We start from the raw sequence: 14,683 nt of genomic DNA on the forward strand, positions 1-14,683 counted from the left end.
CCACACAAAAAAGTGTCTCACGAGACTCGTTCTCACCGGGCAACAATGCAGGAATCAGGACAACATAGAAACATCCAATACAGTCATTTTATTTCAAAACAATATCTCACGATGTAAGGCAGTGACTGTTAGTGTGTAATGCCACAGCTGTCTGCTCATTCTAAAGACAGGGGCTGCGTGAGGGAGCGGATGTCCACTCTGTACGCTAGAGGCCTGTGCAGAGCATTCAGTGAAGATTAACATTAGGCCTGAACATGACAGAACCCTGAAATAATGGCTCATATACACAATTCTGCCTTATTTGTTAACAGCAGATTTCTCTCCACTACGCTGGATGGTATTGATTTGATTCAAATGACAAACTCCATGCTTAAACAGAACCTTAAAATCACTTTTTGTTTGGATCCATGTAAATGTTACAAAACTGAAAAACTCTGAAATCAACCAGACAGATTTAGAAAAACCCTTTAATTTATCTTCAAGTTCAACAACTGGCTAGAAACTTCAAATCAGCATTCAGTTCCATATGTACACAATTACAAAATTCAGTTACAGTAGTAACAGTCATTGTAATTGTTCTGTCTCATGAACCCATGTCAAATGTGAAGAACTGGCCAGCAGCTGTAGACGAGAACAGAGAGAGGTCACGTTCATGCACACTGGAATGGTTCACCTTGCTTTAGCTGTTGTCCTACTTCCTGATCCAAAGTTCTCTTGATCGCAATCACGTTCCTTGGTCACCGCACTTTCTTTTGACTTTCAACCCCAATATGGGTTATTAAGCTATTCAGAGACCCCCCCCCCCTTAAACGGTGCCTTCTCAGTTCTTCTTGGCCTTCGGTGAGTCGTACTTCCTCTTGCTGGAGTACCAGAGGAGCAGAGGGATGCCGATGGAGGGCAGAGTCATCACCCCGAACGCAGCCCAGTCCAGCTAGAAAAGGGAGACGTGGGAAGGCGGGTGAGGAGTCGGATCATTTCTATTAATTCTCTGCTCAGTGGAAGGAAAATCACACTTTCATGCTTGAATGTTTTTGGAGAGGTGTTGATTCAACTGTGAGGTCATCTGGGAGGCTATCGTTTGCGGTGTTGTTCAATAATGTTGCGCCATACTGACAGCTGTTTTTAATATGTCCAACCTATTCATATCCACGAGTGTAGAGTACAAAACAGAAACACCTACATTACAACTCATATCAGACTGAATGCAGACTGCATTAGTGTAGATAAACTAGTTTATTAACAGAATGAAGTGCTCCACTCAGATGGAATAATAATCCACTAGACATAACTCACATCACAGAACTGGTGTACAGTACAATTACGGGATTTACTAGGCATCCAATAAATAGAATTAACTCAATTTCATGCTAAAATAAAAAGACAATGTGTTTGTAATGGTCCTGTGTTATGTCAACTAATGAATCAAAAGTCCCATCATCTCCCGTCCCCTCAGTTAGGAGCCTGATTCACTTACATAGTGTGGGGAGAAGCGGCGGTCGAACTCCCGCTGAGCCAGGATTCCTCCCTGGCCGGGGGCGCTGGTGTAGCCCATCTGTAGGACGGACACACACACACACACACACACACACACACACACACTTTAGTTTCCTTCACTGCACTACACACTTGAACTGCTTTGATCCAGGAAGATTAGCGACTGCTTTTACCACGACTTGTCCTCCCTCCTGGGCCAGGTAGCTGACTGAGGCAGAGGTGAAGTTAAAGTAACCAGCCTTCAGGGGGCGCAGCACCACTGTGTGAGAGACGTTGCTTGCTCTGAAGGGTTCAGGAGTTAAATCAGATAACTTGAAAAAGATAGGACACATGGACATGGACTAGCGGAGCCCCTTCTGATTGAAGGACGACCCTGCTCTACTACTGAGCCACAGTCGCCAAGGATGAGGAGTCCATTTTTACATACAAACAACAAAACACACATAGTAACCTCTGCAGATGATTGAGATTTGGGGCAGTAGATGTCTGTGAACATAATAGACAGAGTATATCGATCAGGATGATTAGAATCCTCCATATCTGAGCCCTACAGAAAATATGGTGGTAATATATTGATATTATGTAGCCTCTTTTTAAGACATGTCAAGGCAGAACACCAGTGATCTGCTAACCTCTACCAACATGGCAGAATAACTAGCTTTAAATGAAAAGTGGAATGGGGAGAGAACTTGATTGGGCTAACGTTAGCTGCTCTTTAGCAGGCGTTTAGAACTAAATAGAACTTCTGGTTGTCTTTTTGTGGGGACAAACTCCTGCCATGTTGATATTTGACCTTTGTCTGAAGAGAACTCAAGTGTTTAGTATTTACTGTGGGAGCTCAGGGAAGAGGTTTATGTGAAAATCCATTTAAAGCAGGATTCTCTATGTATTTATGAGCCAGCTCGAAATGGAATCTCATCCCCTTTATTAGACTGAATCCGTGTCAGTGTGGAGCCCTCAGTTACTTCATCCCACAGCACCAACATCACCAGACATTTAGGTTCAAGGATACGGTGCAATCCTGTCCCATTTGACATTCAACATTCCTGAAACGATTCCAAAGTCTTCAGGGGGAAAAGAATCATCGGACAGCTCCACCTCCAGCGCAGCACTGTAGAGACAGACACAGAGAGGACACTCGGTTAAGTGCAATACAATTACAAAATGTATCCGTAAATGAAATACCTAACTTATATAGTGACGAGCATAATCTTTCCGTTTATGGCCAATATTGGTTCATTGTAGCTCACTCACAAGCTAGCAGCACAGCCTCAGAGAGAGTTTCTAACAGCATGTAAATGGTAAATGGACTGCACTTGTATAGTGCTATAGAGCTGCTTAACAAGAGCTTCTGTGAAGAATTTAAAGTTAAAAAGCAATGTTAGTGTGTTTGCATTTCCACTGCAGGGGACTCATGTTAAAGTTGTACAACATTTGGGCTAAACGGCCTCTGGATCAGGAATTCTTCACCACTGAGGTGCCGGTCAGGGTCTGCAGTCACTGAATGCGTCTGGTGCTGATGTGTTGCTGAGCTGCTCTTCTGTTATTTCCTCACTGTTTTTGCTCTTGCAGTGGAAGGTTTTGATACAACTGATCTTTAATGTATGTAACCTGTGCAGCTCTTGTGGCCTCCGCTCAGAGACTACAGATTAAAAAAAAAAATAGCGTTAAATGATATTGGTTAATATCATTAAATAATGAAACCGCAATAAATCCTCTGACAATGATTGTGATATAAAAATTTCACATGGTCACATCCCTAACTGTAAATGCAAATGAAACCTTTCGGTAACGGTTGCTTTTTCAGTCCACAAGATGGTGCGGAGTTCTTCCTGGTGCGGTCATGGCTAAAGTCAGCAGGATTAGACTACGCAGACCAGGGTAGTCAATACAGATTCAACGAGGTCCAGTTAGAGAGAACTTCCTCACGCAAAGGTCCGGAACATCACAATAATGTCTAACCTGCGCTTTGATTTTGTGTATTAAAGCAGCCGGCCAATCAAATATGTGTATTCTGATAAGCATTGTCCTCGACTCGAGTGCAACACACACACACACACACACACACACACACACACACACTCTCTCTCTCTCTCTCTCTCTCTCTCACACTCACACTCACACTCACACACACAGTTTAAAACCAGTATGTCTCACGTCTTCAGTTTAAAACCAGTATGTCTCAAGTGTTCAGTTTAAAACCAGTATGTCTCATGTGTTCAGAGACGGCGATTATTAAAAGCGGTAATGTGAAGCGCCGCTACGAGACAAAGCAAACGTACCCACTCACATCTGAAATGAAGTCACAGATAATAAACAATCTAAGAGCTCAATATGATCAGAACTAGGGCGGCAACTAACGATTATTTTAATGATGAATCGGTGGGGAAAAGGCGAGTGAATAAAAACGTGTCTTTAGTCTTGCAGACTATACCACCCCTGCTTTACTACTGTTATTAACGAGCTAACGCTAACTTGTCATGCTTGTCAAGCTGGATAACGAGTAAACAACAGCACCAGGAGAGCTACTGGAGGGACGCTACGGCCCTCACCTCCAAACGGATCAACAGTAGGATTCTGTAGTGACTTAACCTGCTGTTGAACTCCCTTCCTCCTCATCAAGGACTCCAACATGTTTACATTTTAGGTGCTGAATCATCACCGTGGTTCTCCCGTGCCATGTTGCTTTTGCATATCTTGCAATTTATACACTTTTTCGATTTATTTAGTGTGAAATGCTCCCACACTTTGGATGACTTAGGTCGTACTGATTTCTCTTCCTCTGCCGTGTGTTTCAGAACAACGTTACGGGTCTTTTTTGCTCTGCTCTGCGCTCAACTCAACTTTTTTTTCTACTCAAACATCACCACGACTTATTGAGTGGCATAATTATCGCACGACACAACGAATCGATAATGAAATTCGTTGCCAATGCTTTTAATAATCGATTTTAATAAATTTTATCGATTCGTTGTTGCAGCCCTAATCAGAACCCTAACACATGAATTCACTTACAACAATGATGTTAACAGAATAGAGCTGAAACAAGTGGTTTAATAACCACAGATAAAGTCCATGCACACAGATTCTCTTTTTTAGAAGATAATATATCGTGGCTTTTCTGATTGACGTCAATTCACACATGAATTTTAAGCTGCAGGACAATTCAGTGAAATTAATTTTTCTAAAATGAAGTACTTTATTTTAAGAGTCACATAAAATAAAAGCTTTTTGTTATGCATGTTTGTTTAATCTAGCACATTTATTTATTAATAGAGAATGTATTATTTATAATTCATCCAGTTCAAATATTATTGAGATATTATTCAATTGAACTTTCTTTATTTGATTTGACAGTCAGTTGTTGATACATACATACAACCGTTGTTAATACAACCGTTGGCTACCTTAAGATATATGGGACTAAATCATAGCGCAACCTTTGCATAAGGAAATTCTCTTTCTCTGTATTTTAATTGAATACTCCTGGTATAGTGTATATTCATGCTTCTATTATGGCCTGTTTGAAGTGTATGGTCTATAGCTGGCTAATTAAAACCATTTCATGAATCACACCACACTGTTTGAGGTTTTTTGTTTGTTGATTTCATGTTGTAGTGTTGAATTTCTATGAAAAGTGTATTTGAATATATCCCATCAAGTTGAACTCTTTGTGGATCCGTCAGAGGAGGCTGACGGCTCACAGGCCGTTCTGAATGACAGCTTTGTGGGAGAGTGCTCAGTGCTGACCTGGAGCCCACGTTGTAGACGTTGTACTGCAGGGTGAGATCACGGCCCTCCACAGCGTAGCGGTTCAGCAGGGACTTCGAGGCCAGCAGACGAGCTCCCTCTTCTCCTGAGCCCAGGCCGATCAGAGCCAGGACCAAACACACGTGCAGCATCTTCATCATCTGCTGAGAAAACAGGCAGAGATTAAACAATTCAAATAGGACTCACTGCCAGAGAGACGGGGGTTTAAGTAGGAGGGGTTTAAGTAGGAGGACTCCAGAGTTCTCGTGTCCACATACATGTTGCTATCTAGAGACGAAGGCTGCCTTTGAACACGGACTAACGTAGCCAGCAGTAAAACCAACTAGCATGCGCTTATGGAATACAACACGACAAATGGAATGCCATTAAACGTGTTTCTGGCTAACAGTTAGCTAAAGCCCGACCCATTCTTCAAAGCTAGTTTTACAAACAACGCGGCGCTTCTGTTCAAAAAGTTGAGAGCATTAGTGGATAGATTTAGTCAAAATATAAAGATTGAAGCTCGTCTTCAAATCAGAGTGCTGAACACTGACGTTTAACGTTCCTGTTCCAGACGCCTACGTGGACAACAAGAGACATAATGACGTTAACGCTAGCTTCCAGGGACAGAGTTAGCGTTACACTACAGAACAGCGCTCTTTATCTACGTTTACATTAGGTTATGTAAACTAAAATAATATTTTAGATGTGATTCTAAAACGTCAGTTAGTATAGATAAAAGAAAGAAGAGGAACAGACCTTTACGTCCTGTGCTTCTCTTTCGAGTCGCAGTTATTGAAGGAGGAGTTGAAGATGCGCATGCTCAGAAGCTTAAAGCTGCTGTTTGCATGACGTGTACCGAAAGGGAACTAAGGAGGGCGGCGGACCGCGCAGCGCCCCTGGTGCCTAGGAGCGGTATTGTTTCCTCTGACTGAAGTGGAAATCATTCAATGTACACCGGACGTGTACTGTATTGTTACCATATATTGTCACATTGTAAAGGCTCGCTACTATTAACTAGGCAAATAATCTGTATGCTTGCACCCGTTTTACAACCTGAGGTGTGTCGGTTGTAACAGAGGGCAGGAGTGTGTTACTCGGACTGAACAGTCTACGTATTCATCTACTCGACTGTTTGAATACAGCTGTGCAAAATCACTTTTTGTTTTGCTTTTTGTTGGCCAGACAACATATGGCTACCACTCAGGGTGGCTGTCTCCAGCTAACATTTTTGAAAAAGTGTAGTCCTAAATGTTATGTAGTTAATATGTTGGTATGATAACCAGCCTTGCAGCCGTGTCACTGTTCTCACCATATGAAGTTACCACCCACCACAATAAATTGACGTCCAATGCTGCTGCATATCCTCATTTAGGCGTTTGTTTGACCAGATCAGGGGTCGGCAACCTTCACTATCCAAAGAGCCATTTTGCCCTATTTTCCACCAAATATAATTTGTCTGGAGCCGCAAAAACTATTTGATATCACAGCTTATAAAGTTGTATATATAGTTATATTATATATACAAAAACTATAGTTTGTTGTAATTATGAAATTATAGAACAAGAATAAAGACAATTCTTGACATTTTAATGCTATTTTCAGTGACAGTATCACCTCAAACTCCAAGATAAGAGGTGTTCCCTTTGAAAGATTATCCACTGTGCAAAAAATAAAATAAAAATATCAGTTATTTATTTCCATGTTATTTTTTGTCAAAGCCTCAGGCCATGTCCACACTACTACGGTTCCATTTGAAAACGCATGTTTTACTACGTTTGCACTGAGCGTCCACACTACGCCGGAGTTTTCAAAGCACCGAAAACCGAGGAGAATTATCATAAACAACAACAGCCGTGATTATCGATCGACTACCAGGTTAATTCAACACGATTACAGGTGTTGCTGACCTTGTCTTTACTAACAGCTGTTGTTCAGTTAAAGTCTGCATTATTACGGAGGAAGCAGCTGTTATTGGAGCGATAAGTGTGCGGCGTGTCCAGCGGAGTTATCAGACCTACGGAGCGGACGTCTGAAGACACTGTTTGAGGAGGACGATGGACACAAAACAGAGGACTTTCCTTTTCTTATTATTGTTTATTCTTATTATTTCTTAACTATTGTGAAGTCCACACAAATTCTAAAGGAACAAAACATTGATTGCTCTCCAGTAGGACAGAGACTTCAGTCACCAGCAGAGCTACGAGTGAGAACAGACAACAACGACACGAGTGAGAGACGTGTTGATTACGCCCACAGATTGAGTCCTCGCTCTGGAGAGGAAGTTGCTGTCACAAACCCTCAGGGACAAAATGTGGAAGGATGGCAGAACATCAACTATGCTGAAGGAAAGGATCTGACAGGAGACCCAGGAGACCAAGGGAGCCAGGAACAAAGTGTTGAACAGGCCAGGAAGGAGGGGCAGAGAGGGGGCTTCAGAGGACCCTTCGCACACATTGATGGTAAACAGGTCACAGTGAATAACATGTTGGCGAGAAGGTTTTATATATTATATATATTGTGTCATCCTTACACAGCACTGCTTTATGAAGGTTGAAACTACAAGAGGAGCAGTACTGACAATGTTACTGGTTTACCCACATTACATTACACACATTACACCTAGTGTTCTTATTTACATAAATTCATATCAGTTGATATCATTTAATCCATAGTAAACATTCCCTTTTCTAAGCTCCTACCAGAATATTTATTTTCATTTTGGGTCATTTCGGTTTCACTTTACCCGTGGTTCCCTGTTGACTATGGCACCTGCTTTGTTTTTGAATAATGAAGTAACGGTCATTACTGATCGGGTGACATAACCGTTGGTCACCAGTAGGTGATGCACTAGCCTCTCTTTAGCTACTTCATTTGAGTTCAGACTCAAGGCTCATAGTATTGGTGAGTCCTGGGAGGAGGGTTTAAACTGAGCAGGAAACAGCATTATACCTGGTCCAATAAGGAAGACAATCTAGAATTTACCACTGGTTACTATATGGTGCCTGATTAACGAGAACATTTCAGTAAAAATCTGTAAAACTCCATTAACTAATAACCTATTCACACTCCAGGCCCAAAAGCCTCCTTTTAGAAACTAAATAGTTCTTTCTTCATGTGCAGGTCAAACAGCAAATCAATGATACAATCGAAACATTTTGGAACAAAGCAGATTTCCTGAGGTTCCTCAGTAAATAGGGTGGTGATCTAGCCAAGGAAAGGAAAAGAAAGAAAGAAAGGAGGTCCTGTCTGATGGGGGAGATGTGAATATACTGAATTACAAAATAAATTGGATGACTTGTATAAATCAAAAGCTAAAGGTGCAAACATTGGATCTATTATAAAATTGTTAGAAGAACCTGAGTAAAAGGTTTCTAGACTCAATTAACCATTGTAAAGGTACAGGGGAGCTTGTGACCACAGCAATTCTCCTGAGGACGTGAATGCAATTGGAGATCTCAACAATAATAAGAGTCCAGGATGTGATCGTTCGATAAAAAACGATCTCACTCTTTTTGTTTTATTTTAGTTTCCTTGTTTGTTTCCTTTTTCTTTCTCAAATACAAGTATGCCATGAGACCCTCCGCCCTCCCTTTTTGACTTCCTAAACTGTTGGGACGATTGGAATCCGTCCCTTGAGGGGGGAGTTCTGTCACAGTCTTGGTTTCCTGTTTTATTTTGAATTCCCCTGCCTCTTGTGTCCCTTGTTCACTTCACTTCCTGCCTTCATATGTCTTCCCGCCTGTGTGATTGTCTGTTCTACCCCTGATTGAATCCTCCTGTGTCTAATCACCTGCACCTCCCCAGTGTACTTAAACCCTGTGTTCCCCTGTCTCAGTGTCGGTTATTCTGTTGTGTTACCTGCTCTGCTGAGATATTTAATGGTTTGTTTTGGACATTTTTGTTTGTTTATTAAAATCGCAGTCATATATCCTTCTGCTCCCGTGTCTCTCTGCGTTTGGGTCCATCCCCTGCTACCCTTTTTGCCTAAACCCTGACAACACGTTGTTTAAATCAATGTGGGGTTTTTAATTATCTGGACTTACAAAATCTAAACAATTAAAAATGAATTGGCTTAGACAATGACAACCCATCATCTTTGTGGAATGTTATCCCAAATTATGTATTTTCCAAAATTGGAGGCCTATTTTATATATGTTTTATTGTATTTATTTGTTTCGTTACTTCTCACCGCATCGTTATTACATTTGGAATAATGACATTCTCTACAAAAATGACAGAAAAATAATATCAATGTTGTCGGTCAACTATTGACTGAAATGGTCGTATGTGCAACTACTGATTTGTTTGTGAAAATATCAAATTCCGATAACAGTAAAGGAATGGTTTTCGTAATATAACGGGTATATAATATAATATATCATGGTTATCAGTTCCCGTGGCTGCTTACTCACAATGTCAGTTTATCTGATTCCGCTGTGACTGGTTTGTGCTTTTCAGCAGGGTGTAAGAATAATTCATAATTATTAATAATCAAGGCTTTATTCCAAAAAGACAAAGTGAGTCTGAATGGTCATTTTGAAAAAATTCTGATGTTTCACATTTATTTTGGAATTGTATTCATTGCAGAATTATCTTTTGATTGATTTTAAGATAAAAATAGGAAAATATTTTACAATAATCTTTTATTATTGCTTAACACCTCTTCCACAATCAAATTCAATGGTTTTAAACCTTTTTTTTCCCCTTTTTTTCAATCTTTTTATAAAAAAAAAAAAAAAAAAAGTCAAAACAAACATAGATCATCATCCTCCATATTAACCCTGCAATAACAACTAGATACCAATAAACATTGTGAACCTAGCTCCCCGAGCGTCCCCTCGGCATAGTCCTCTGCAATAAAATCCATAAGAGGGTTCCAAACAGAAAACCCTTCATGTCTCCGTGGAGAACATGTGAGAGCCTTTCCAGTGGGATTCATTGTAGAACATTATAAAGCCAGTTTGAAACAGATGGTTTTGCGCCATCTAGTCAATGCTGTAAGATTGTTAACTGTGCACAATACCATAGAAGACAGTTTTTTTTAATATCTGTTTAATACAGGTGAGGCAGCGTCTAGGCCTAGTAGAGGATTGAGCTCAATAGGACACTGTATTATGGAGGCTAGCTACTTGGTTACCAATTTCAACCCAAAATGTGTGAATTTCCGGACAGAGCCACATTAAATGCACATAGGTTGCCTACATGCTGCTTACACCTTACACATACTCCGGAGCAGTCGTTGTCATATTTGCTCCTGCAATATGGAGTAGTTTGTAACTTATGTATTATCTTAAACTGAGAATCCTGGGATTCTGCTCACCCAACCTCTCATCTTTCACTCCAACCACCTGACCACCAACAGACACACCCAGAATGTAGATTTAACATCTCACTTCATTATTATTATTATAATATGAAATATATTCTCATGAAATGCACAATAAAAATAATGTCTACAATTGTCTACACATAGACTAGTATGTCTTCAAGGTGCGTCTTTGCTGCCGCCTGCTTGGAGACAATGAATCTGACTTCTGCTGCCCTCCAGTGGTGCTGAGTCTTACCTGCACCTCCTGTACTTTGGGATGTGTAAAGAGAAAGTGCTCTATCTCAGCGGGATAGATGTTCTCCTCTCCTCGGATGATCAAGTCTTTTATGCGTCCTTCAATGCGGCAGTATCCCAAACTGGTTAGACTGGCTGTGTCACTTTGTAGAAGAAAGATCACACAACATGTAACATGTGATTTTTTTCTCTTTTAGACAAACATTCAGCATACATGTAGTAACTTACCCAGTCCTGTACCAGCGGTCTTGAGAGATAGCCTCTCTAGTTTTCTCCGGATCGTTCCAGTATCCGTGCTTCACACAGCTGCCTCTGATCATCAGCTCTCCTGAGGGCCCCACAGGGACAATCTCCCCAGTATGAGGGTCCACCACTTCAGCCTATAGTAAAGAGACACAGGCGTACAGTCACAGTGTTTTTATGGCAATATGTAGATACAGGTTTTTTTCAAAAAATAAGGCATACCTCAGTGTGGCTCATGATACATGCAACAGTATTTATCTTCAGCTCCTCGCTGTCTTGTGAGAATCCCAAGAAGTCCAAAATCGCTGCCAGCAGGAACTTTGCCAAAGATCAGGCAGCAAGAAAAAATGACTCTATAGACAACGACAAACTCATCAACAGCAATGCCACAAACTTCTCTCATTCTCTACTCTGGATGTCGCCATTGCGACATCCAGCGACCTGTCTCCACCAGGCATGCTCCCTCAGAACCTGAGGCGTCCCAAACCACATAAACCTCTACTGAAACTCCTATTCACGCAACTCAATGTGGGAACCGAGAGGACACTTGAAAGACCATCACATTGTGTGCTAGGTGTGTGTGTGTGTGTGTGTGTGTGTGTGTGTGTGTGTGTGTGTGTGTGTGTGTGTGTGTGTGTGTGTGTGTGTGTGTGTGTGTGTCATATCATAGCCTGATTGATAATATTTTTGTAATACTAAAACACAGAGAATTTTTTTTTTTTTTTATGGCTGTTGACAGTATTTTCTGATTCATGGAGTTATACACAAAGATCTCCATGCAAAGTAGCACATATTTATAAGATAATTCCTAATTTGCCTATTTAAACATCACATTTCATAAAACTTGTAATACAAATAATAATTGTCTTAATTAAGTAATCAAGTGGGGAAGTTTAATGGTGATATCTACAAGTTAAAATGTTGCCTCTCTTCTGTCTCCCGTTCAATCAGCAGCATGACAGCAGTAGCAGCCTTCTCACTCATGAAATAAATAGTCCTGCAGATTCATCTCCTAATTACCAAAAATGTCTCTTCTAGGATATTGAAACACAGATTCCTAAACAGTAATGTGAAAAAATTACCTCAAAGCCTGCTGTCCAGATTTCTGAAACAGGGCGTCACCCTTTAACCAGAAGGTCACTGTCCACTGCTCCTGATGATGAGGATGGTTAAATGCAGAGGTCACAGTTCATGTATAGACCTGCATGTATATGAGCATTTATTAAAAAAAGTCTAAGTTTGAGTTTCAAACAGAGCACTGTGAGATGGACTGCCCTCGCTGTAGGCAACACATAGACACTCACTTAAGTTACCTTCAGAGGTGCAGACATATCACAACAGGTAGACAGGGGAGACATCAGCCCGTATAGCGGTTTCCAACAAGTGATTGAGTTGAAAATGATCAACAAATAATCCCAGAATGTTCACGAAGAGAACAATTGATGCAGAGGGAAGAACATTTTATGAAAGATGGGAAAGTGAATACATGTTTGTGCTTCAAGGAGGAAAAACCGGTCTGTCCTCTGTGCTATGAGGCAGTGTCGGTGATGAAGGAATACAATTTACGTCGGCATTTTGACACCAAACACGGAGCTAAATTTAGCCTCCAAGAAAAACATAAAATTGTCCAAGAATTAAAAGGCACACTGCAATCGCAGCAGAATATATTTACAAAAGTTACAGCCCAGTGCATGATTAAAGGTATGTGAGCAGGTGAGCTCCGACCAGATACAGACTTTTACAAATGTCAGTTTGTGAAGAAACACCATCGCAGACCGAGTTCAGGAACTAGCAGGAAATCTAACAACACAGCTAGCTGAAGAGACGAGCAGGACTTGTCTTTTTCATTAGCTGTTGATGAAAGCACAGACAACATGGATGCATCATACATCTATCAGTGTTTATAAGAGGCTGAAGGCAGACCTGACCGTCAGTGAGGAGCTCTTGGATGTAGCTGCATGAATGGGATGACGACGGGGACATTAGTGATGCAGAGAGAGGACAAAAATAGCTTTGAACAAAGTGAATGTAATAACTTGTGTTTGATGATATTTGTCTTTGTTATTTTCTTTAAAAATTTGATCTTTGATAGAGTAATGTAGGTTTCTTAACCCTAAATTAAAAGGATTTATATTATAGGGCGACCATGATGCTGATATGGCCCAGAGTGAAAATTAGTTTGACACCCCTGTTCTAGAGTCTTAAAAAGTAGGAAGGGAGCCAGAGCCTTCAGTTATCAAGCTGCTCTTCTGTGGAACCAGCTTCCAGTTTCAGTCTGAAGACTTACCTTTTTGACAACGCTTATAGTTAGGGCTGGTTCAGGTTTATAGTTAGGGCTGGCTCAGGTTTATAGTTAGGGCTGACTCAGGTTTATAGTTAGGGCTGACTCAGGTTTATAGTTAGGGCTGACTCAGGTTTATAGTTAGGGCTGGCTCAGGTTTATAGTTAGGGCTGACTCAGGTTTATAGTTAGGGCTGACTCAGGTTTATAGTTAGGGCTGGCTCAGGTTTGCCTTGGACCAGCCCCTAGATAAGCTGCTATAGGCCTAGACTAGGATACACTGAGCTCCTCTCTCCTCTTCTCTCTCTCCTTCTGTATGAATTCATGTCCCATTATTGCTCATTACTAACGTTGCTTCTTCCCCGGAGTCTTTGTGATTTCTCTCCTCACAGGTTTCCGTGGATCGTGGTTTTATCTGGACCCTGGTCCTACTTCCCACCATGGCCCTGCTGACTCCCATTGCTAATATCATTTGTATTATTACTCACATTAGTATTTCTATTACCGATACCATTAACGCACATTACTGACTTTGCTTCTTCACAGGAGTTTTTGTGCTTTCTCTCCTTACAGAAAAAGCACAAAAGATCCTGGATCCTGGTTATAACTGGACCATGGTCTTGCCTCAGTCATGGTTCTGTCATATGCATTGAATGAGTTGTAACTCTGTAATGTTGCTCATTCTGTCCACATGACATCTATCACACTTCTGTCCATCCTGATAGAGGATCCTCCTCTGTTGCTCTCTCTAAGGTTTCTTTCTTTTTTCTCCTGTTAAAGGGTTTTGGGGAGTGTTTCCTGTTCTGATGTGAGGGTCCCGGGACAGAGGATGTCACATGTGTACAGATTGTAAAGCCCTCTGAGGCAAATTTGTAATTTGTAATTTTTGGGCTAGACAAAAATAAATTGAATTGAAAAATAAATTTAATTCAATTAATAGGACAGAAAAATATGTCCTCCTGTGTTTATTTCTTTTATAAATGTGTGAGAGAAAACGGAGTCAGCGGACAAACACAGTTTTTTCTCTTTTCTGAGAAAGTAACATTATCATTTGGGAAACGGATGAGATTATGTTTGGGAACAGGCTGTATCTTGTTTATTTTCAAAATAATAGTTGAAGATGATTATAAGTGCCCTTGATATCATTTGAATCAACAGCATTTACATTTTATTGGAGAGAAGTTGCTGGCCGTCTACGTCCTGAATGCTACTGATGGCCGGATCCCGAAGTCGCTGATTCCAGTGCAGGCTGTTGTTCGGGGGGTGTGCCTTGTTCATACAGCGGAGGATATATAAAGCACAGCAGCTGCTGCAGCAGGTTAGTCGTTCTCAGATCAGTCAGGTGCAGTC

At 40.9% G+C, this 14,683-nt stretch overlaps 1 protein-coding gene across 2 annotated transcripts; it reads right to left on the reverse strand.

Moving 5' to 3' along the window:
* Positions 1 to 73: 73 nt before the first annotated feature.
* On the reverse strand, positions 74 to 6,091 carry ssr2 (signal sequence receptor, beta). Of its 2 annotated transcripts, none has more exons than XM_068704421.1 (6): positions 6,004 to 6,091; positions 5,245 to 5,405; positions 2,507 to 2,605; positions 1,668 to 1,776; positions 1,475 to 1,552; positions 74 to 931 (listed from the first exon to the last, which is right to left on the reverse strand). In XM_068704421.1, the coding sequence occupies exons 2-6, from the start codon at positions 5,403 to 5,405 to the stop codon at positions 821 to 823; spliced, it is 558 nt and encodes a 185-aa protein (XP_068560522.1). In that variant the 5' UTR covers positions 6,004 to 6,091; the 3' UTR covers positions 74 to 820. The 2 variants fall into 2 exon arrangements, with proteins under 2 accessions (XP_068560522.1, XP_068560523.1); XM_068704422.1 differs by having other exon boundaries at positions 5,245 to 5,408; positions 6,004 to 6,064.
* Positions 6,092 to 14,683: the final 8,592 nt, after the last annotated feature.

This window comes from Cebidichthys violaceus, unplaced genomic scaffold (assembly GCF_023349555.1).
Source record: "Cebidichthys violaceus isolate CVI_PGR_0920_01 unplaced genomic scaffold, fCebVio1.0.p SCAF_91, whole genome shotgun sequence".
NCBI classification, from domain to species: domain Eukaryota; kingdom Metazoa; phylum Chordata; class Actinopteri; order Perciformes; family Stichaeidae; genus Cebidichthys; species Cebidichthys violaceus.